The sequence below is a fragment of the Tachysurus vachellii genome, chromosome 5 (genome assembly GCF_030014155.1).
Source record: "Tachysurus vachellii isolate PV-2020 chromosome 5, HZAU_Pvac_v1, whole genome shotgun sequence".
Classification (NCBI taxonomy): Eukaryota; Metazoa; Chordata; class Actinopteri; order Siluriformes; family Bagridae; genus Tachysurus; species Tachysurus vachellii.
The window spans coordinates 15,399,982-15,424,655 of record NC_083464.1 but is presented as its reverse complement, the minus strand read 5'-3'; the positions used below and the strand labels follow the sequence as shown (position 1 = coordinate 15,424,655).

The following is a 24,674-nucleotide window of genomic DNA, read 5'->3' as shown; positions in this document are numbered from 1 at the left end:
GTCTATTTCAGGAACATGGGGCTTGAGATGGAAATACACATGGGATGAGACGGCACGATACACACACTCATTGACACCTAGAAGCAATTGAGAACCCTCAGGGAGAGAAACTATTATTAAATACAAGTAATTGAACTCTTACTTTTACCTTTACAATCTAATTGAGAAGAGTGAAAGATATTGGGGGTTAGTCTGTATCGATGCCAGACCATTTAGAGAATGTGATGTTCAACGAGCACAAGTGGATCAGAGTCAGGTGTACACATACTTTTGTACATATAGTGTATATTAGAGGTCACGTGCATTACTAATAACATTGTCAGATGTTTGCATTAGTGGTGTCCATAACAATGAAAATAAAAAGTAAGAGACCAAAATGTAATATAATTTAGTATGTAAGAAACTGCTAAGCCAAATATCTTGCACAACAAGATCAACTTGTCTTTTATCATTCTTACAGACTTCAATTCAAAAATATTTTAATCAGATCTGAAATATATTTAAAAAAAACAGTAGAAACAGAAACAGTATGTGAGGGACACGATTTTTGTCTTTTGAAATTTTTTATTGTAAGATAAAAGGTGTGTATACAGTGTGTACCCCAATGTGCCTTTCTTGGCAAAAATGAAAAGTATAATGTTAATATGGTTATAACACGTCAGTGAGACAAGTGAAGCAGCATTGTACCATGAAAATAATTACCTACCAGAACAAGACCTGGGAATAACAAGGTTCTATATGACAATTATGTGTTTTGTAGAAATTGAGCCATCTTTTGATCTTCAAGCAAGCCAATGCAGTATTTTATAACTATTTATTTATTTGTTTGTTTATTTATTTATTTATGAATTTATTCATTTATTTATATACTTTAGATATTTTCATGTACGCTCTCCTAGTGACATATTTCTAGCATTAACTCATTTGTATAATTCCAAGTTCTTAAGTATGCTTCACTATCCAGTAACAGATAATATCTAGACAGTATCTAGTAACTGCATTCTAAAGCAGATGGTTATGGTAAGTGTATGTGTAAACTTCCTTTACCCAAATCAAATAAAAAACTATAAAAAATATAGAACAAAGAAAAAAGAAATCCTGTTTTGTTCAACATTGCTATTGTAATTTTAAGGAAGTTTTTGTTCCTGCTTGATATATGTCACAATAGCAGTTTTCATATGTTCTGTAAGATCTTATTCCTTCAGAAAGGAAATCCAGCTGCTGAAAACAGGTACTTAGGGAACAATGCTTGATAGTCTACTTGGCAATTATCAGTGTCAGGTCACCATATTGATTATAGTCTCTTAGAGGAATCTTTGGAAATAAATGGTTGTTCTAAAGTGCTAACAGCAACCTTTTTTCTCATTTGTTTGCTCACTCTCTTGGAGACTCTGTAATTGTTGCACTTGTAGAGCTGAACTCTTTATTCCATCCCAGCCTTCTCTCATCCTCACCTCTCCACTCTGCAGCCTTTGGTAGATTCGCTGTGTCAGTACTTCAAAACACATTTGAATATTCTGGCCCGTTTTGGACGAGGCTTCCACGTAAGGCATTCCGAGTTGAGCGGCCAGTTTCTCCGCCTCACCTTTGGAGACAGTGCGCTCTCCATCTGACTCACGGTCACTCTTATGGCCCACTAGCACAAAGATCATAGTGTGAGGCATGACATGCTCGCACACTTCAGAGTACCAGTCTCTCAAATGCTCAAACGAGGCACGGTTCCCCACGTCGAACACCAACAGGCCTCCAACTGAGTTCCGGTAGTAGGAGCGGGTCACAGACCTACAACAGGAACAGTATTAATGTAGCTGCAGATATGTTAGTTATATTTTAGAGTGTATGAAGACTTTAAACCTCTAGAAATATTTGCTGCCTCTTGGAATGGGCTTGTAACTGTTTTTTTTTTCTTTTTCATAATAATTACAGTATTACAAAAGTTAATTAAAGTCTATGAGTTCTTCTAAAGCCTTGGGTTCTTCTACTTCGACCTTGGCAACCCATGTTTAGAGATCTTGCACTGTGCACAGGAGCGCTGTCATAGTAAGTCAAGGGAAATTTTATTGCTACAGCAAATGAATATATTTTGTACAACCGTGTGCTTTAAACTTTGTGGCAATAGTTTGGAGAAAATGGGGGTCATGGTCAGGTGTCAGCATGCCTTTGGCCATATAGTGTATATCCTTAACCTGTACAGACCTAGGCCTATTTTTAAGCCTCTTGCTTGAAACTTTAAAATGAGTATATCTCAAAAACTACAAGGTGTATTTGAAGAACTCACTTCAATAGTACTTAGAATAAGTATAAATATTAGCAGGTCAGAGTAATAGATGTTGGAACACAGCACATAATTGGTGGTTAATAAAAAAAAGTGTTGTTTTTTTTGGCCACAGAGTGCTCATCCTTATAGCGTTGGAATCTGCAGAAACTGGTTGTGTTTGTTTTGTGTAATGGTTGATTACTTGGGTCAGATTTGTTTCATGTGCATTGTTTATGCCCTTTCTGTTTTATGTCTGTTCTTTTAGCCGATTGGTGTTTGAACTGTGTTTTGTTTAGGTAGAAATGATCTTTGTAGTCTTATAGCAGAGCTTTTTCCTGTACTTCTGATATGCTGCTTGTGTAGATACATTCAGGCTTTGCATGCTTAAATCGGTGGAAGGTTTAAATAAGATCTCATTCATAATAAATAAATGTCTTATTTCATAAGAAATTTACACCATAGGGCTTCGCAAGAAACTTCAAACTTTTCAAAAAATATTTGCATTAAGAGCTGATTTTCTTTATATTTATATTTTATTATTTATCTTAGCTTTTAGATGATTATCTAAATATGTATCATCATAAATGTCATATCATTTTCCTTTTATGAAAATTGCTTGACATTAGTATTTTATCATGACAAAGATCTGTATTTTGATGCTTTCAATACAATTACATACGCATGACACTTTAATAGAAACAACTGCATCCTTGCTCATTCATGCAACTATCCAATCAGTCAATCATGTGGCAGCAGCACAATGCATGAACTCATAGAGACACAAGTCAAGAGCTTAGAGTTAATGTTCACATCAAAATGTGATCTCAGTGACCATAAAATGGTTGAAGTTGCCACCATTCTGTGTAAACTCCCAATAGTCAGCTAAGTCCATCTATCATGCAACTGCTAGCAACCAGGGAGAGTAAAGCTAACATCAGCTTCCTCAGTGACATGACAAACCAGCACATCATTGTGGACTGCTGTGTCATATGTGTGCTGCATCACAGGGCAGTGTAACACAATCAGAGGAAAGTGTTATGTGGCCTATAGTCACTGTGATTGACAGGGGAGAGAATCTGCCATCACTCCCACCTAGAAAGCTCAGTATGTTTTGCTCCCTTGGCCCTTGGTGATGGATGGATGTGGCATTATAACTAAAGCTTTTGTGCTGTATTTGTATATGATTTGCACATTGTAATCAGCCTCATGATTGGCTGATTTTCAGGTGTACAGGTGTTCCTAATAAATTTATGGTATATATATATATATATATATATATATATATATATATATATATTTATATATGTATATATATATATATATTGTGCATGTTACGTTTTTCAGGACTTTTTTTGTCAGGAATGCCGTGCAGGTTAAAGTATGACACTGAATGAAATCAAACCACTATATTACGGATTTACGTTTCCAAATGTTTGTAACTGAAATAGAAGTATTGTTTGAGCCAGAAGAAAAACTTCAGCATCATTTGCATTCTGCTCTCTCACAAATATAGGCTTATGCAAATGTGATTGGTTGGTTGTGTAGGTATTTGTACTCTTAGTATACATGGTCTTTAAAAATGTTTTTATCTCAACTAGCCTTTGAAACTGCTTTGCTACTTCACCTAAAGCCTCACCTTAAAACAACACGATTAACATTTCAGCCAAGTCTGGGTACAAGTAGAAGCTTAAGAAAAGGACATACTTCCTAAAGAGCAAACAGGATAACAAGATTTGCCAGAGTATCAATTTTTAGTCACATTAATAGTTATTGTGTTGTACCTGAACCTCTCCTGTCCAGCCGTGTCCCAGAATTGGAGTTTAACCATCATGCCAGGCTCCACCTCCAGGAAATGCACATAGAAGTCCACTCCGACCGTCTCATTAATATATTCTAGGAACTGGTTCTCTGTGTATCGCTTCAGCATGGATGACTTGCCCACAGTTGAGTCCCCCAGCATGATGACGCGGAACTGATAGTGCCACAGTGTCAGGTCCATGACTTCTGTATTCCTAAGAAGATCTTATCACAGCAGACCTCCACAGGGAAGAATCACAAAGTCAGAAATCTCAGTACTAAGTTGCGGGATAGTCCAGTGTAAACTTTCACTTCACACATCCTCAGTCAGAAGACTAAAGTCCATAGCTGTCGAATATATCGTTCCTTAAGAGTCAGGTTTGAGTAATAATCTCATGCAGAGCAGTTAAGCTGGTGTAGAAGAGGAACCTCCCTGTTCTCATGTGCTTTATCATTGTTGCTTGCTCCTACTTGTTAGAGGGAGTGGTTTGAAAGAGAAGCAGAATTTCTTTACAGTGCCAGAGGGAAGGACCAAGCAATTTCATATCAGGACAAACCCAGTATTTCCTGTTGATTCCAGCTCATTACATTACTCATACATACAGGGAGAGAAATGATCTCCATTTAGCTATGTATGCAGCAATAATAAAACGTTTACCCCCACTCCCACTCAGGTGATGTTCTCATGCTGTCCAATATATTATGAGGTTGTTAAACTACACAATTATTTTACTCCTTCATTTAATATGGGCTCAAATGAACCATTTCAAACAGGAGCTAAACTTCAAGTGCATTCCCACCCTCAGGACACAGACAGGAGGACCTGGCAATGTAATTACTTGTATTTCATTTTGTTCATTGTTATTCTTATATCCTTATGTAGTACATATGGGGTCAGAAAAAGACATGAGCTGAGTTTGGCCTGTGTAAATAATTTACATCAGCTCATAACCACCAATAAAACATTAACTATGGATAAAATAGGGAAGTCGAATTTCAGTAAAATTAGAGCACTGGCAGTTTTACGGGCAAAAGCTTAGACAGATTTACAACTATTCACACTTTTTCTAAAAACTGACCGTTTGTTTACTTACTTCCCATCCTGCAAAAGCTTTCACCAGTTCTAGAGTAGATTTACACTATGTAGAATACAATTAGGTATTTGTTTTGAATTAATATTACTAATCCTATTAATATCTCAATATACTTACTTCACTTCTCTTCTTAAATATAACATCAGGTTGGTTTTGTTCAGTTTACAAGACAACAACAGCAAAAAAAAAGAAAAATGTATGATGCAAAAACCTGCCACAGCTAAAACATACCACAGTATAAACATTAAACTGTAAATAAGACCTAGTTCTGAGAATTGAAGGGTTTTCCTACAAAAAAGGTTTCAAATTATATATACAACCCTTGAGGAACCGTGGTTTCTAAGACTGTAACCCAGATCTGGTAACATAATAATGTGTGCACATTGCAAAAAAAAAAAAAAAAAGATCAGCCATTTCCCAGTCTAAACATACCTACTTACGGCATCATGTGCAAGCTACTTCTGCATCTTTTAGTCTTGGAAACCAAAGTACAACCAACTACAGAAGGAGCCATGCCAAATAGCTGATATATTATTGTTAACTTTTTACTAGGTCTGAGATTAATAAACTATTACAGCTAATAATATAATTACTCAAATCTACTTTTTACTTTACTGTTCTGGTTGGGTGGCATGGTAGTGCAGCATGTACTGTATTATTTCTCCCTCTTTGTGCCCAGTGTTCCTTGGGATTGTCTTCAGATCCATCATGACCCTGACAAGGATTCAGCAAGGTTACTAAACATGAATGAACGACTGAACGAATATATGAATGAATGATAGTCTATTAATTATTAGTCTAAAATCTCTCCAATGCTGAATTAAGAAAGCAAATAAAATTTGTTCTTATGTAACCAGACCTCATTTAGAAACTATTTTAACAGCCACAAGGTGGAAGCACATCTCTATTCTTCATACTCTTACTTCTTCTGTTATATGGATGATGGCAGTTTTTGGTTTTCCCCTTATTTGTGATCAGTAGTATGTGATATAACAGGATATATATAACAGGAAAAGCTGGATATTTTTTAAAATTTCCAGCACAGTTTAAGTTCAACGGTTTTATTGATGAAGCCAGTACGGAGAAGCAGCTATCATTTGCTTTACCAATATACCAATACACAATATACCAATTGCATTAGCTACTGGAATTCTAGTTTAAACTGCTATTAACAAATTAAACAAATTAACCTAAGCTAGTCAAGGTTAGCAAATTTGTAAAACGTACCTTAACATGTGGTTTCAATTAGTTGGATATCCTGTCTTCCACAGGGAGGCAAAAAAAGACACCTAATTTAATCCAAGCTTTTGCTTACTTCAACAAAAGCCTTTACTGAGATAGGACAACTTCCACATTAAAGTCTGGTGGATTATTCCTCTTCATACACAAAGTGGCTACAGTGTTTGCTATGTTGTGTAGCATAGGAAGTTCAGCACAGATGACAAATTGGCAGATTTTTTCCATTTATGGAAATCAGGTTAGATGTTAATGGAACTCATTCAAACTGATATACATTCATTCACCTACAGAATTCAATCACTGGCTGGATAAGAGAAGAAGAGACCTGAATGTCTAAGTATAAGAATGTAAAGTGTATTTTTTTTTATTGTAAATGAATTACGTAAGAGGTTAAATATTCAATTTCCATAATTACAAAAACATAAATGTGGCCAAAATAAGGCTTGAGTAGGGTAGTGATTTAAAGTATAAACAAATATTCAAGTAGATTCCACCCCGGCTGAAGAACACATGCATTTTCAATGTGCGAAAGATATAGATATGCCTTTAAATATGCAATAGATCAGACTGATACAGTTTTCTATAAAAGTACTATAACTTTATATTTTCCAGCAATAAAAGAACTGTTTTGTATGTTTCTAAGCACATACAGTATGAATTTCTCAATGAAGTCTCAAGCATATAAATATACAAAAAAGGCTGGTGGTCCATCACAGAATCCAAATTCTTAACTTCATATAAAACATTCACTTTGTTGTAGGCAACAACAAATGCAGTGGTATTGCACCCTTAATACATATAGTTTGTTATAATTTATATATCATTTGTCATATTAAAAAAGCTTTGGATACAGTGCTGCTTTGTCAGGCTGAGTTAATCAAATATATATATATATATATATATATAAAATAGGTGTAACATTGACCCGGAAACATCCAGAACAGAACAGAAAAAACCTGTAGTTACACTGACTGTGGTCCTCAGCAGCAATGTCTCATATCTTCATAGCCATTAATAAACTATAAGGAAATATAGATTGGTGCTTATGTTAGGAATGAAATAGAAGTGAATCCATAGGTCACTGTGCACTCACATCTAACAATCAAAGTTGCATAGAAAATGGAAAAAAATGGATTTTGTCCATTTCTAAATAAAAACAATAAAAAACACAGTATGTACTGTTCCTCTGGCTACATCTGCTTCTCAAGGAAACCAACAGTGAATTCTTTATGTCTCCCAGCAACCTGGAAACTTTTAATATTTACAGTTGAAAACTGCAAACATGACCTTCTACCAATAAGATTTACAGCCAAGTAGTCAGCGCTCACTGGGGCTCGTGATACGTATGCTGCGCTACAAAATCTCCAGGCTGCGGTTGTGTGTAGTTTGCTGTACCGTTAACAAAAGGAGTGCAGTATCCATTAGAAAGGTGTCGATGAGCAGGGCAGTCATATTGTAAGGCACTCGTAGCTGTTCGAAGGTGAGAGTGGGTCTTTAGCTGTGTGGTGATTGGGGGATCGAGAACTGGCTCGTTGAACGGGGTGGCATATTCTGGCTCGAGCCGCAGGGGCTCTGCGTATTGAGGAAGCTGATTCGGTGTGTCATAATGGTTAATGGAAAAAGGAACAGTATAGCCCTCATCCAGAGGTGGTCGGAAGGTGACTCCCACTTTCTGTCCAACTGCGAGAACATCAGGTTCAGCGTACTCTGAAAAAAACAGAGATTACCTATTTAATATAAACTTACATTGTCTTACAAAGAAATGTGGAATTCTTAAATGATTGTGGTTGAAGATTATGAAAACCATCTAAATCATGTTAATTATTAGATCTTATAAAATATGTGTCAAATACTTCAATAGAGCCAAGCACGCCTATGCATTGTCTATTATTCACTACACTGGAGGAATCCCAAATAAGTGAATCTGCTTTAATTAGAATGACTGTAAAGGGAGTTTGATTGTCTTGACCCTCTGTTCTCTTCTGACTGAAGGCCTCACTGTAGTGTCTGTTAGCCTGAGGGAGTGACATGGGGTTGGTGGTGGACATGAGCGCTGCTCTAGCATAAATGCTCCTCATTTGGGCAACAATTACAGAGACCCTTTCACAGAGGCTCAGCTGACTAAAGAAAGGCACATTTATGCTGCTGCTGAGCAACTGAGAGGGAGGATAAGAGAGAGAGAGAGAAAGAGTAAAAGACAGAAAGAGAAGAATGCACTCGGTCCTTCTCTTGAGTTTTTCTGGCTATTTATCTGAACCATGGAGCAGGCAGTAGAGGAACAGAAAGTACTTGCTCACTTGTACTTTGACCTGCTGCTGCTGCTGCAGCCATCCTAATCTTTCACTTTCACCATAATGAATGATTACTTCCCGTCTCCTGCAGAAGAATATTTGTGCCCTACAGATTCAGCTCAACAAACATTGTCAAACCTTTTTATTGACTCGTGTTATCTCTGTATGAACTGCTACAGTAATATTTTAGAGGATCTCCCCTGGAAGGTAATAAGAAGGTAATAAATTACATCATCTGAATTTTATTGCAAATCAAATGTCATTAGTACAAGATTTAAACATTTTCCGAGGTTCTATCTTCACACATTATAATTTACTTCTGTATTTATCAATATATGAGAATGATACATGATTCAGTTAAGTGTTTTATGTGCTAACAAGTGAAATCACTAACAAATGAATTTTGTCACATTCTATTAAACAGTGTTCTAGGGCAAACGCTAGTGCATCTCACCATTGAGTGGAGGGTTAGGTAAGCTGTCATGGACGCTTCTAGCCAGAGGGTAGGACACAAGCTCTGACTCTGTATAGGGCAGTATTTTCCCATGGACACCTTGACAGCCTGATGATAAGAGACAAAATCACTTAGCTAGAAAGTGAAGCAACAGGAAAACAATCCTGGCATATCATGCATAAAATATAATAAAAACTCTGCATCCAGGGCCAACCTGTGTCAAGGCAACACTTCTTCATGTGCTCACCCTTTCTCCTGAAACAACAGGGGTGAAATAACTCGTATTAAGTAGCTGAAAAGAAATACTCTAAGAGAAAAAACATGATTTGATACATACCTTCTCCTCCACAGCAGCCCTGCCAACAGACAGCACACACACAGTGCCAGGCCCAGAACCACACCCACCACCAGTATCAATGGATGGCTGGAGCCTATAAGGAAATGGATTTAAAAGCCTTGTTTTTAGCTTTATGGATTTTCATAATTATGTAATAATAAGAAGAACCAAGAAGAAAAAAGCAGAAGCTCTGTTTGATTTTCATCATGTTTCCACCATCATACATACCATCTAACCACAAAAATATAAAACAGTTCTTCTTACTGACTCTTACATGATCCTGTGCCACGACATTCATCTTTTATTAAATTTTCACCAAATCTTAATTTTCATACAGTCTTCATTCACAAGTCTATATATATATATTTTTTTTTTTATTTCTATTGTTAATGAATTCTGTACAAATGACCACTTTTAAGTGACAGATATAAGCCAACGTGCAACTGATTTGCATGTCTTTCAAGATGTGCAATTGTTGGGCAGCACTTTCTCTGTGCCACTTAGAGTTATCATTGCACCAGGGGATAAAAGAGACACACTAGGGCAGGATTCAAGTTGCTTGAGTGGTGTAATGGGCACAGGGCATCTACACAAAAATGAACAGTCACACTTCTATCAGTGATGTCACTGTATCAGGAATTTAACTTTGCCACTATGAACACACTATACTGCCTTCCTCATTGTGGATTGGATTTTATTTTGTGTTCGGTGTGACCTCTGCTTTATACTCCCAGGACCTGTCGGTAAGTACAGATTTCTATTCATCATTCTTGTGAATACATACTTTTCCTATTATTTTCTCTGTAGTTAGTGAATTATTCATAGCTGGGAGTTTTGTATATACTGTACATACTACTTGCTAATTGGCTTTTATACCTGCTTTTTAAATGCAGTGTCAATTCAGTAGAGATGACAGAATGACTACTAATCACTAAGTGTTTAACTTACTTTGGCTCGAGCTTATGACCACAGGACTCTCAGTGGAGATCTCATTCAGCGGCACGGTTTCTGTGGGAACTGGTTTCATTGCGCTGGATCCTGAAGAGAGGATTGACTGAACTAATAAGTACGGTATTCAGGAAACTAAGCAGACTCAATGGAATGCAATATACCATGTAATTATCAGCTCTGAAAGAAATCTGCTCTGAAATTCCTAAAACTTATTACCTTTTATTGTTGTATACAGAATGTAATTTTACTTTCTATAACTCACATAACAGAAACTCAGACAAGTAAATTATATGCACACAGAGCAAAGCCTAGGTGTAAGTAAAGAGAAGGTGCCTCACCACCGGCGTTGGATCGGGGTCGAAACATAGATAATGGACATCCAAGCACTTGCACCTGCACAGAGACTCTGCTGTGCCAGCTCTGAGGCCAGAGTTGGAGGTAACGTGCTATTATTGGGGGAAACAGGCTGTTGAGAGCCATTGTGTGTCCATCAGATGAGGCTTCAAACACCTACATACAAAGAAGAATAGCAGCAACTGTGTAATATACTTTGATTAAAAGAAAATAAATAAATAAATAAATAAAATTGTTATTTTACATGTGGGTACCTTTTTCTCTTTGCTGGTTGCATCCTTGTAAATTTTCCATGTTTTACGGTCTTTGCTATACTTGATTATGTAAGTCTCAATAAAAGAGTTTGAGAGACCCTCTGTTATTATTCCTGGAAAAAAAATAATTTGTACCATCAACCCAGTGCTCAAACAGACAGGTATTACTGGTTCATCCGAACATTCAGAAGTTCAGTCTATTGTATGTCTACAAGTCAAAGGGAGAAGTACTGACAAAAGAGGAAACTCAATGACATGCATTCAAAGGGCAAAACAGCACACACCCATACATATATATATATATATATATATATATATATATATATATATATATATATATGTATATGTATATATATATATATACACACACACACACACACACACACACACACACACACATATCACAATGACCTGTGATGCTGCTCCGATTAAAAAGCTCCAGCTCCAGCCATGGCTGCTGATCCTCAATGCTAGTGTGCCACTTCACAAACTGTTCTCTCGAGTCCCTGTTTTCTGAAATCCAGTTCAGTCTGTCCACATCCTTTGACATGGAAGAAGCGTTGTAGGTCATAACTGCTAACAGGCTGTCACATGCTGTTACATGGAACATACCAATGAAGGGAAGTGAAGGTAGCAAAACAAGACTGTCATTATTTCACATTATGAGTCAACGAGTAAGTAAACAGTGCTGATGTTTGTACACCATGTTTAAACACTGGAAATGTGTAATTGTCTCATGGGTAATAATGATACATGCTATGTAAGTACCAAGCAGTAGAAGTAACTACATATTATTTACTATATAATTATAGTTATAGCATCTATGACATTGGTCATACTCCAACTGGCATAGAATTGAATTCTTCTGTGGTCACTAAACCAGTGGTGTTTATTAAAGGTGTTGCTATTCGCATCAGAAGTATTACATATTTTTAATAACTGTAAGTAGCACTGGATTTACCTCTGCTGAAGACTAGTTTCTTATCTGACAATGACCCTCTGCGGGGAAAGAAAAGATTTTTTTTGTGAGTGAGGGATTTTGCATATTGCTCAAATAGCTGAGCAACTATTACATTAGCTTCTGTAGAGCTGAAATGATAATATGTACAGATGAAAATTTGCTTGCATAGTGGGTACTTTAGCAGGTCTCCTGCAGGGAACAGTGTCTGTGTGCTTAGCTGACAGAGTAGCACACTCACGTTTTAGACAGGACTCCATTAGCAAAACTTGATTCATACAGTGTGATGCCTCTCTGCTGGGTCACATTAATTATGCCTCCCAGGCTGTCTGATATGACCCCTGCATGGACTGCAGCTTTGCACAACACAGAGGTCTACAAAACACACAATGCAGGAATTACATTACACATAGGCCCAAGATGATGAAAGCACCAAAATGTAGCTAAAGTTTACAGTATTTTATATGCTATTGCTGGCACACCAAAATGGTGTTTTGATGCTAGGCTCTGCAAAGACCAATTTTTCCTGTGGTGACTGAAAAAAATTCAATCTTCCCCAGGCAGTGCTGGACCAATTCTACACAGCTAGACCATCCTGACCTCCATTGTAATTGTCTGCTTTGGTGCTGCTTCTGTTCAATCCAAGGGCAAACTGCAACACAAAATTCTTCTTCCTACAAGCAGGAAACTAATTAACAGCTCTGAACTGGGCCTCTCTGTCACATCAGTGTATTCCCACTGTAAAATTGGGAAATTCTTTTAACAATGCACACATGCAATTCTCTCTTACATTTAGTTAATTTAGTGCATTTGTAAACCCACTATCCATTTTAATAGGAACACCTGTTCACCTGCTCCTTCACACTATTAACAAATCAGTCAAACAGTACAGTGCATAAATTTGTGCAGGTACAAGTCAAGAGCTTTATTTAATGTTCAAATCAGAATGGGGAAAAATAATAACCATGGAGTGGTTGTTTGTGCCAGACTGCACCAATTACTGATTTCCATTGAATTTACTTATCTCCTTGAATTTCTTTGAACGTGAGTTGGCTGGGCATCGGGTTCCACATAAGGAATCTGAGGCTACAGTGTGCACAGGATCACAGACAGATGAAGAATGGAAAACATTGACTGATTGCTTAACTAAAAGGATGCCTTTTAGTTTTTCACACACAAAACTAACCCCACACTAACATCCATCTGCCTCTGCCCTGTGAAAGCTCTCACTCCCCTTACAAAACTAAACAAGCTCTGATTGCTCAGTGCGATAGATTTCACTGAGATAGTGGTAAAATAACCAGCTGACATAACACCAAAAGTGTTTTTATTCTACTTTAACTCCATGTCTGTAAAAGCCTGCTATTGCATCAGTTTTGCTATCAATTTGATTGATTCTGTCTGTAATTTGTACTTATTTGCTACAGATAAAATAAGTCAGCTGTATTTGTATGGCTGGGTGACAACATTTTTCAAGTTAAATGAGCCAAAATTCAATTTGGTGTTTATTCTGCATTTGAAGCCAGAAAAATATCAGTTTGGCATTGTGTATGTAGCTATAGGAGACCTCAGCAGGAATCTACACAAGCACCAAATTTTGGACGAAAATGGGTTTGAAAATATAACCACTTTTGTGGATTTCAAAGTTTCCACCCCCTGTTGTGCTGCAGCATTCTCACCAGCACAAGTAGTGTCATTGCTCATCATAAAATGTGCAAATGGAAAATTCTAGCTATACGGGCTAAAAAGAATCAAATTCTAACAACACACCAACATTATCCCAATACTTTAGCCCATAGCCTAGTTAGTAAAGTGCATTCAACTACCATTTATTGCAGAGTTATCATCTCATTACACATTACCTTAATAATGCTTTTTTTTCACACACGCATTTGATAAGGCTTAAGAAATAGAAGCTTTACATCTCTGTAGCCTTGTCCATGCTGTCCCCAGACTTCTCCTGCCACATCCTTGCACCCCACAGGACAAAACGCACTGGAAAACAGGAGGGACATCAGTCACATATGATTAGTACAACAAATCGTGTGTGTGCATGACTGGGACAACTGAACAGCTCTTCTTCTTTTATTGTAAGAAAGACAAACAGAATTTCAGAAGGATCAGTTTATGTTTGTTGTTATGTTGTAGACTGAATACAAAGGACAAAGACAGATATGATGAAGCTGGGTGTTAAGCATGTTTCTTCGTTTTATTTGTTTTTCATTAAAAACTGCTGAAAAGGAGACAGAAAAAAGGAAAGGAAATAAATAAAAAAAATCAGAAGAAAACTTTAAATTAAAATGGAGAGGATACGTTCTACATATAGAGCAGCCTCCTACCTGATCTGCTGGGAGGTATAGTGGCTTCCTCTGTGGAGACATGATATGAGGTCTTGGAAAAAGGAAACAAGATATGTGTCAATCACAAAGCCACAGAATAAATCCTCTCAAACCTATACAAAATATCCCACATCCTTGCTTATATACACAAACTGCATGCTGCCTACACATGCTTCAGGTTGTCCTGACGATTGTGTATGCTTGTGGAATGGTTAGAGTGTAAGCATGTGATCTCTGTATACAGACTTGAAGGCATTTGTGTGGGTGTGAGCGTGAGTGCAGTGTCTGAACACAGTTTGACGCAGTTTATCGGAGTTGTCTGAGCTACAGCCTTGGCTCCTGATGTGACAAACAAATATCAGGAACTCGTGTTCACGTCACACACCAGAGTGCTCTAAACATTCTTCTGTGTATAAATATTACTGGTTCCTTCCTTGGACAAGTGACCATTTTTGACTGAAGTTGTGTGTTTGGTGTTCAGCTGAATGCTGTTCTGTAAACCAACAGTATTCTGGACAACACTTACAAGGCTGCTGTATACTTAAATGGTGTGATAAAAACTAAAATAATAACTGGGACTATGCAACTCAGTGCTGAAGTTACAATTATTATTTTCTGTCACTTTATATATATAAAATAGTTGCACACGATTTATTATTTACTCAGTACATTGAGTAAGCATAGATATAATACTCAGTTCCCATAGTTCGTTAACGGAGTGCCTCATATATAAATACTGACTGTAAATAAATAAATAAAGAAACAAACAAATAAATAAATAAAAATAGCATTACAAAATGCAAATAACTCCATAAACATTATGATTTAATGAAGCAGAGTAAATAAAATCCCTAACTATTGAAGTTATAGGTGTGTAAGGATTCATTGCGACAGAATGGATCGCAATTGCACAAATATGATGACTAGAAGTGATTCACATAATGGAAATCTTCATTCTCTTAGTAATGCAATTGCACTGTTTGAACACCAGCGATCCCATCTGTACAACCCATAGAGGTATAATATATAGACAGCGCACTGGAGACATGATTGCATTCTTTCCTGGAGAACCAGTGGCATTACTGAGAATCATCTGAACTTGTGAAAAGACTCAGAGCTCACAATGACTGACATGCATTATAGGTTATATGGTTACAGAGGTGGGTAGTAACGAATTACATTTCTTTGGGTAGTAACTTGTACTTTTTGAGTATAATTAAAGACGCGTACTTTTACTCTTACTCAAGTAGATTTTTAGTGGAAAAACTTTACTTTTACTTCGCTACAATCGGCGGCGTTCCTCCGTTACTCAAATGGTAATAAATATGAGATTTAATAAATAATAATTAGTTATTACTCGCGAGTTATTACTCACGAGACGTTGGAGAGGCTGCTTCATGAGAGTATACTGCGCATCTCCCGCTGAAGTTTAGCGCGCCTTTAGTTGGAAGATGATGGCTGAAGATGTTTGCGCTTTATCAAAGGCAGATCACCCGTGGCCTCAAATTAATTCTATATTTTCACTCCAAGATGTAAAAAATAATAGCTTTATAATGCGATGCATTCTGTGTGCACCAAAACAAACAGACATCGCAGCTTACAAGACTTCCAGCTCCAACCTAAAAAAACACGTAGCGGTAAGTGTCAAAATTATGCCTATTTGATGGTAATTTGGTAACTATGGGCACTTTGACCTTAACGTAATACTACATTTCACACACTGTCTGAATGTTTTCCCTCATATACGCTCTCGTGCAATCCTGTGAACCCTACAAACAACACGTTCATGAACAAACGTTCATTATAAGTGTCTGCATTTTCATATCCATGTTTTATACAAAATAAATTGAATTGCATGCAGTAAGACGTTTTGCATTTATACGCAAATCCTGACATCTCACTTAAGTTTTTTTTTTCACTAAAGTGTAGAACATATACAAAATAAAAACAGGATTATATTTTGTTTTATCCCTACCTAAAGAATATATGTACTTACTTATAAAATGTAACAAATGTGAGAATAAAGTAAATTAATCTTAAAAGGAAGAGCAGGTTAGGAAGAGCACAGCACATCATTCATTTACATCATTAAACCATTAATCACATTATATATATATATATATACTTCAACCTGTGTTTTATATTAGCAGAATAAAGAGACTTTTAAGGAGAGGTGTGTGAAACCTCTCCAAGTAGTTTGAAAATCAGGGTTTTTGCTTCATATCAATCAGATGAGAAGTAACTAGTAACTAACTACTTGAGTAGTTTTTTCATCAGATACTTTTTTACTCTTACTCAAGTAACTATTAAGATATTAATAACATTAAGATGTTACTTTTACTCTTACTTGAGTAAATATTTCCATAAGTACTTGTACGTTTACTTGAGTACAGATTTTGGATACTCTACCCACCTCTGTATGGTTATACATTAAATGAGCTCTTAAGTACCTTTTTTATGACAATAGCCTCATGCTACTGTAATCTACAGAATGAAGAGTCGGAATTCTGACATTTATCTGACTTTGAAGCTCTATTTTTGTGGCGTAAATAAAGTCACAGGCACGTCAAAATCTTTGGGAATTAGCAGCAAACTCATTTTCATTTCATAGAATAACTATAGAGAATAACTGATTCTCTGAGCTATTTGTCATGTCAGTGTAGAAATGGTGATGGTTAACTTGTCATGCTATGTGCTCTACAGAGAAGGAGGGGTGGAGGAGGAAGGAAACATCGCTGTTCCCTAGCTCCCTGTTTGTGGACACTATGAAAGGCCTCTGTCTCTCTATTCAGGTTAGGAACGGAGGCCTGCTGGTCTGCTTACAGAGCAAACACTCTTTAGCTCAGTGAAGCAGGACAGCCACATTCCAGTATGTTAGCCTCACTCACACACATACAAAAGGAGCATATATCTGTGCCTCACAGATCATTTTACAGTCACATAGTGTTTGCCTCCTCGACCATAGACCATTTTCCAAGACTATTTTCAACTTTTTAAGCGCAGCATGTAGCTGTAATGTGATAGTATAGTATTCTTTTGGCAATAGGTCAGAGAGGATGGATGAATAACAAGACACTATATATATATATATATATTGAAAGAAGTAACACTCTGAACAGGTTAATCAGTGATGCATGTCATAAGGGACCAACCTGATCTCATAAAGTATTCATGAATTTGAACTTTATTGTAAAAGTGTCTCTAAAGCATTAAGCAGGATATTTATATTCCATTTTGTGAAACAGCTTTCTGTGAGATAGCAGTTAGAGGATTTAAACATGTGAAGAGTTCTGCCTCAGGAGAATTCTGAAATCCTGTCACTTATGTCTTAGCAAGAGAATTACGCACAAACTACAAAAAAAGGGAACTGCTTTTTGTACCCAAATAAACGATATGCTGGAACGCTGAGGATTGGTCTAGACCATTACTAGACCATTATTATAAAAGCACATTACTACAGAGCTGCAGAACATTGTAAAACATTGATTTGTAAGATTTGCACTATGAAATGTTAACTGCCAGATTCTGGGGTTATTATAAAGTATCTGAGAAGAATCTCAGCTTGCCAACAAGGCCAGTGTGTGGTACCTGGGTGTTGGTTGGTTGAGTAGGAGAGCAGGAAGCCTCGTCCAGACCGGTGAGTGTGGGACACAAAGTGCACTGTCACTTCACTACTGTTCACCAACATGCTCTTTTCTGAGGCAGCCAGCTGCCCACACAGAGGTCCTGTGTAACACACACACACACACACAAGCAAAACAATTGTTTTGCAGAACACTTGCCAATTAGTTATACACACACACTTGCAAATACACATTTCGGCTGATCCACTGTATCAGGCAACTTCAAAAACACAAAACACAGGGTTGCAAGGAACAAGTTTTAGAGCGAAGCTGGAATAATTACTGACTCATACTAACATTGAGAACTGAACATCTCTCTCAGCACTTGAATCACACAGCAACACACAAGCCTAAGGGCTTACTAGACCTGTACAATCACATACTCCCCTGCTGCTAAAAATGGCACAAACTGTTTCACACGCAAAAGCATATCCTGAAGTACCTCCAAGAGATACAGTAGGCCCCAGGGAGCCTAGATTACTCATGCTAAATCTCACTCTGTGTGTGTATGTATGTATGTATGTATGTATGTGTGTGTGTGTGTTGGTGTGTGTGTGATTTGTAAACAATGTCACTAACACATCACTTCTGCTGAGTGGTATGCAACCTGCTTGTGTAGGCGCATGGCTTGGCAGGAGCTGGAGAAAAGCATGAGGATGACCATCTGGAATTTGCCAATAACAACAACACAGTACGAAGTGTAACTATGGAGTAGTAGCACCTCGGTGCCTGGTGAAGATACTGGACTTTAGCTTATCCTCAGGATAACAACTTATCTAAAAGAATGCATATGACACATCAGTATGCTGTGTTCAGGCCCAAACATGATCACTGTGGGTGAATGCAATTCAGCATATCATTTAAACATGATTATTGAGTGCGGAAGCATTCAGGTATTTCTCATTGGGATTTACTTGTCAAGCTGGATATGAACACATTTATTTGTAAATCGTCCACAAAGCTTTTAGACAAGAAATGTGGTGTTAATTAAAATCCAGTGTTTCCTAATGGACCTCTTGAGTTTTAGAACTTAGAAATTAGAACTCACTAATGTGAATCTCCATTTAAGGCTTCAAATGTTATATCATTGGTCTGAGTTACATGATGCAAATTTCTGAGTTATATCATGCAAAATTCATGTTGTTAAATTCATAAATTGGGACAAAGATTACCCACTCAGGACAAATGAAATGGTGCCTGCATGTGTCTATGGCTGCTGACACACTGCATGTGCTTAGAATGCATTTATTATCCATTTGATATTTCAAGATCTTTGTGAGCTTTTTGCCATTATGAAATTTTGTCGGTGTCATAAAAGGAAAATCAGCTATGCTGTGAACACAATTGTTTATTTATATCCGACTGGTGTCACGTCACGATCAGTCACAAACTCTTATTCCTAGCGGATGTTCCAACCGACAAACATGGACGTCATGGATTACGCTCCCAACAACAACAACAGACACACACACACACACACACACACACACACACACACACACACACACCACACACTTCCTTAATCACAGTCACCCATCTGTGAACACACCTGTGTTCATTCAGCCAGGCGCTCTTGTTTAAAAGGACAGTTTAAAGGGACTTTCTTTAATTCATTGCTTTGGGAAGTACAGTATTTGTTCAGTACATGATCAGCTCCTAAAATAAGCAAGCCTTTTATTCTTTGTATTGATTCCTGGTTTTGACCATTGTTACCTCTTCCTGATTTTTCATTAAAAACTCTTTATCTGCATTCGCATCTGTTTCTGCAAATTTCTTGTGACTATTGCCGTTTAGTAACATACACACAATCAGTACAAAAAGAATCAACATTATTAAAATGTATGTAGATCTGGCATAAATGTATTTGTGTAGTACTTTTAACCATGGACATTGTCTCAAAGCAGCTTTACAGAAACGTAATACAAAAAGTTTAATATTATACAAACATTAATATAATACAAAAATTCAAGATTAATATTAGACTTATTTAAATGTATATATATTTAAATGTAATTTATGTAAATTTATGTAAATGTAATTTGGCGATCAACAAAAACCTTAGAATATTGCAGAAAACCAGAAGTGATATTAAAAATCAGAGAGACATACAATGAATAAAGACTTGATATAGACATTTAAAGCTCGCTAAGCATGTGCTTCACAATATCAGTGTGTGTTTGAGAAATACACAGAAAGGTTATAAATGTGTAACTGGAAATAGATAAGTGTGATCAGTAATCCGGTGACTTTTTACACAAGGAAGTAAAGGTGGAATCTGAGAGTCTGGTTGCACTCTTGTGTGTAGGCTGCAATGAGTCTTGGGGATTGAAATGCAAAGTTTCTGAGAACATACAATGCCCCTTCTGCAAAAAGGTTACTTGTGGAAACTGTTTAGAATGTTGATATAAAGTTGGTATATTCTGCTAATAGTTTTCTGTTGAAAGTTGCTCCAGTGCATTGTATGTGTTGCTGCATAAAATCAAGAACTTGAATTCCTTACCCAGGTTAACGGCTTTACTTTGATCAGTGATGGTAAGAGCACCGGCTTTGCAGTCCTTTCTCCACTCCAGGTCAAAGTCCCCGAATGTGAGGTGTAGCGTGTTTCCTGTCGGCACTTTCAGGCTCCACACACACTGCGTGTGGTTGGGGTAGGTGCCGGGGTAGTTCCGGGAGGTCACAGTGCCACTCATGGGACTCAGGATTGTGTGTCCGCACCCATCACCTGCAATGGAAACAACAATCTGAAAAAGATTTGACTAAAAAAAAGCACTGAGAAAATACTTTCTCCTCATTTTATTTTATTCTCAATTACTTTTCACTTCATTTGAGATATATTGGCTTTTTTTTTTTTTTTTTTTTTTTTACAATATTTTATCAAAGCAAGGCAAACAAAAAGCAGTATTGTGGAACTGTTTATTAATTAATTAACTATTAACTTGAGTTTATAATGGTCCTTTATTCTATTTGCATGCTCATCCATCTATAAACAACAGCTATGAATATCAATCGTTACACATGTGTAAATTATGTTTCCTGTAAGGAAAAAAAAAATCATACATTCATCAAGTAGATGCTTTCAAAATAGAAATGTCTACCAAAGTGCCAGTAAGAGGTGGATATTGTGTAGTGGCAGCGTTACTAACACACTTTGAGCAATGTGGAGATGGTAAGTTTCATCCACAGCATTGCATTCACATGCTAGCATAAGAGTTGTTAAAAAGGCTGGGCAATTTGAGCAATCTGGGCAACTATGACAGCTGAGTCCTGTGTGGAACCAGAGTCTGCCAAGTTCCCATGTGTTTGTCAGACTTCAGGGGTTTTTCAGTTTACATTTCAATTAAAATGATAATTACAGTGAGTCCATGTTAATGATAGGGTTTGAGCGACTGTGAGTAATCGGGAGTTCCAGAAAGCAACCATTTTTAGGTTAAATCGTAGGATGTGTGTGTGTGGAGTTCTATACTTATAATATAAATCACCTAGGTTCTCTTACAGTTTTCTTTCTTATTCTCAATCCATGCTGATATTCCAGTGATCCATTACATACTATGTTTGATGTAATCATTAAAAAGCCTTTTCTGCTGTGAGCAAGTCTTTATCATCAACACAGGAAAACAAACACACATTTGTGGTCAGACAGTTAATGACCCTCATTTCATGAGGTTCAGCAGCCTATGAGTATGACTCACTGTGGCCAAAGGGCCAAATATACAGTATGGTTTGGCTCAGAGTCTAATACAATGGACCTGAATGGTGAATCTTCAGACATTTTTTCCCCCACTCCCTTCTGAAGGTCGCTGATGAGGTGAGCTTGATTGTTACAGTTTCGTTTCCGTTTTTACATCCCACCATTTACTCTATCTTAATCGGTTTGCCACTCATTTGTTTTCTTGCCCTCTTCCCTCTCCAGACATCTCCCCCGAGATTCCCTGGAAATACCAATGCTATGGGCTGTAGTCATGGACGAAAGAGCGGTTATTTTGCCAACACCCAGAATGAAAGATGAGGAATTTATGATTGTTGCAGATCTTTAGAAGTTTTTGAAGATATTTGTGTCGCTGTAGGTTTACAAAGTTCTCTTCAAGTTATGTTCTTTTTTCAAAAGGTCTGGTTCAAGTATCATAATCTTATTATGAAGATTTATCTTCCTGTTATGAAGCAGTAACTGGGAACAACTGGGACCTGAACTTTCAACTGAACTGCTGTAATTACACTTAGTTACTTGTAATAACTTTTAGTTACGACCGCAGTCATGCTGAGATACATTTCAGTTTGTGGTTCTTTCTCGCCTTTAATGTAGCTTAATATGAGCCATTTCAAAAATGTAACATTTTTATAGAACAATGTTTTAATGTTAATGAACCAAAATGTTTCTGTCATTTATTTCATTATCATCAACAGCACCATAATCTCATGTGAATGAGATTGAATGGGCTACGTGCATTTCTTCAGATAAATGAACCTCATCATTTTAAAGAAATCACTTCAAAGTCAAGTCAAAGGCTAACTAAAACAGGCACTCTAGATTTATTCTAGCATCACACGCTATCCGGGAACATGTCATTTTTATTTTCACCTCAGTGGTATGTGCATGTCCCCGCAGGCCTGCCAAGATGTTCAGCTGTTTAGGCTGTCACCTTCATAATACATTTATGTCCATCATGTAGTGACAGCAAATCCACCTAAGAAGTCTGTCTTTCCTCTTCCATCTGTTGCGTAATTGCAAAATCTCTGTGGCTTCTTAGAACATATGAATCATGTAAAATAATGACCCTAGTATCAGTCAGCTTCCTCTCTGATGATGCTGCTAGAATCCAGAGGTTTGCTCCCTGCTGTGTAGACGCAGTACACAGACACTTGGCAAGTGACTGTGTTCCCTTACCTCCTCTGTCTGTGTATGTGGAAACAGTGATTCACACTGACCCCACTCATGTTGGGACAAACTGGTTTGTAAGGGTAAACACAGACAAAACTGAAGCTCAGAGATTACGGTCCTGAACAGTTTCACATCACAGAATAAATGCTAGGATGTATAGAAAACATCACAAAAACTCATCATGGAGACTGGGCCATGATGTGTATGTTATAGCTTACTGACTTTTTATCTGATCTGTATGTGAACTGGCCACTCTGATCTTTACTGTCTGTTTCTCTTGCAGCCAAACTGTATATATAAATAAATGATTTAGAACATAAAACATTTTGTTATATACATGGCTTTGGGCAGGTCTGTGCTAAATATTTTCCAATCCAACACACTGTGTTACTTTTTAAACTCCAAGAAAATGAATAACCTCTGGCAATCACCAAAAAAAAAAAAAAAAAAAAAAAAGCATGATGGATAATGAAACTAAACCTAAGAAACCAAGGGTACTCCACATAGGGTAGAGAAAAGAAACTCTCACACGCAGGGCAGAAAACAAGATCTTCACATGGGGTAGAGAAAAGAAAACCTCACGTAGAAAATGGATAAAAAAAAAGGTCCAACATAGTTCAAGTCACACACATTTGCTGATCCTATATCATGCAGCTTCTTTCTTTCCAACCTATGTCAACACACTGATGACTAAAATACTAATGAACATTTGGTACATGATATAAGGTGAGTGAACTTACCTTCCTGCCCGTGGACCAGCAAAACCGTGTGAACGCTCAACACAGTCCAAAGTGCAGTAAACACTGGGACAGCATCCCAAATCAATCCCAGCTTTGTCTTCATGGTTTTCTCACATTATAAGGAAAACTTCCCACACCAAAAGTTTTGTCATCCCTTTATAACAAACACTTAAACAGATCTAAAGTCAAACTGCTGCAGTATCTCTCTCTCTCTCTCTCTCTCTCTCTCTCTCTCTCTCTGTGTTTATGTGTGTGTGCAGTATAGGGTTGGGCATGAATAATAGAGCTCACTGTGAACTCTCTCATTGGCCTCACAGTGTGTCAGACTGATTATTAGACATCCCCAAATAAGGGCTTAAAGTTTTGCTTCCCAGAACACAGTAAGGCAGAACGGTGTCAAAACTACTTGTAAGTTTATTCTGGAGCTTTATTGCAGCTCATAGAGGACAGCAGCCATATAGGGGAGAAAGATAAAAACATGCTCATTTATGGTTATTATGCGCCTTAAAGATTTTCTTTGAGCGCACATTGAGCGGTGGTTTGGATCATAACAACTAAAACAGAAAGCGGTTATATGCACGAACAGAAGTAACGCAACACAAAGTTTTCATATTTTCTGTAAAACAAACACAAAGCATGTTACACCGCCATCCACTGGTCTATTCTGCAAGCACCCGAGCTGGAACGCACGTGACGCAGCATAGAATTCCTTATTTAGCATAATAGAATTGACATGATTGCGTCACTCAACGTTTTTCTAAAGGTTAGTAATAAAAATAAATAAAAAAATAGATTTTTTTTTTTTATTTTTTTTACATTTTCATTTGCTTTCTCTAGCTACACGGTTGTCGCCTTTAGTCATGTCTTGATTACAAAGGTTATAAATATAAGGATGCACAAATATAAATGCCTTTATCATCCATTAGTATAGAAAAAAGTTGGAACGCAAAAGAGACAGATGGTCGCTGACTCGGACAAATCAGCCAATGGATATGAAAAATACATCAGCATTTAAAATATCATTAAGCATAATTAAGCCATAACAGAGTTTGCCTTTACCCATGAGTGCACTGTTTATCACAGGGTGAAGGGTAAAGAGGAGTGTGACGA

General features: G+C 37.1%; 2 protein-coding genes across 2 annotated transcripts; both read right to left on the bottom strand.

Moving 5' to 3' along the window:
• Positions 1 to 544: 544 nt before the first annotated feature.
• On the bottom strand, positions 545 to 4,552 carry rab42b (RAB42, member RAS oncogene family). Its single transcript, XM_060869963.1, has 2 exons — positions 4,039 to 4,552; positions 545 to 1,782 (listed from the first exon to the last, which is right to left on the bottom strand). Exons 1-2 carry the CDS (start codon positions 4,254 to 4,256, stop codon positions 1,344 to 1,346), a joined length of 657 nt encoding a protein of 218 aa, XP_060725946.1. The 5' UTR covers positions 4,257 to 4,552; the 3' UTR covers positions 545 to 1,343.
• A 2,169-nt stretch (positions 4,553 to 6,721) lies between these two features.
• Positions 6,722 to 23,795, bottom strand: si:dkey-34d22.1 (discoidin, CUB and LCCL domain-containing protein 1). The gene is made up of 15 exons (XM_060869962.1): positions 23,565 to 23,795; positions 20,449 to 20,670; positions 17,914 to 18,051; positions 14,326 to 14,377; positions 13,909 to 13,981; positions 12,228 to 12,361; positions 11,990 to 12,027; positions 11,440 to 11,622; positions 11,029 to 11,141; positions 10,759 to 10,930; positions 10,418 to 10,507; positions 9,470 to 9,563; positions 9,347 to 9,387; positions 9,133 to 9,240; positions 6,722 to 8,094 (listed from the first exon to the last, which is right to left on the bottom strand). Exons 1-15 carry the CDS (start codon positions 23,665 to 23,667, stop codon positions 7,712 to 7,714), a joined length of 1,944 nt encoding a protein of 647 aa, XP_060725945.1. The 5' UTR covers positions 23,668 to 23,795; the 3' UTR covers positions 6,722 to 7,711.
• Between the last annotated feature and the right edge of the window lie 879 nt (positions 23,796 to 24,674).

What these genes read in the sequence shown, in the direction of transcription:
- rab42b (XM_060869963.1), bottom strand. Translation starts at nt 4,256, where the DNA reads ATGGACCTGACACTGTGGCACTATCAGTTCCGCGTCATCATGCTGGGG. An exon ending in GCTGGACAGGAGAGGTTCAG is followed by an intron (nt 1,783 to 4,038) that starts GTACAACACAAT and finishes TTCCTGTTGTAG; the next exon opens with GTCTGTGACCCGCTCCTACT.
- si:dkey-34d22.1 (XM_060869962.1), bottom strand. Translation starts at nt 23,667, where the DNA reads ATGAAGACAAAGCTGGGATTGATTTGGGATGCTGTCCCAGTGTTTACT. An exon ending in GAAACTAGTCTTCAGCAGAG is followed by an intron (nt 11,623 to 11,989) that starts GTAAATCCAGTG and finishes TCCATGTAACAG; the next exon opens with CATGTGACAGCCTGTTAGCA. An exon ending in CAACCAGCAAAGAGAAAAAG is followed by an intron (nt 10,931 to 11,028) that starts GTACCCACATGT and finishes CTTTGTATGTAG; the next exon opens with GTGTTTGAAGCCTCATCTGA.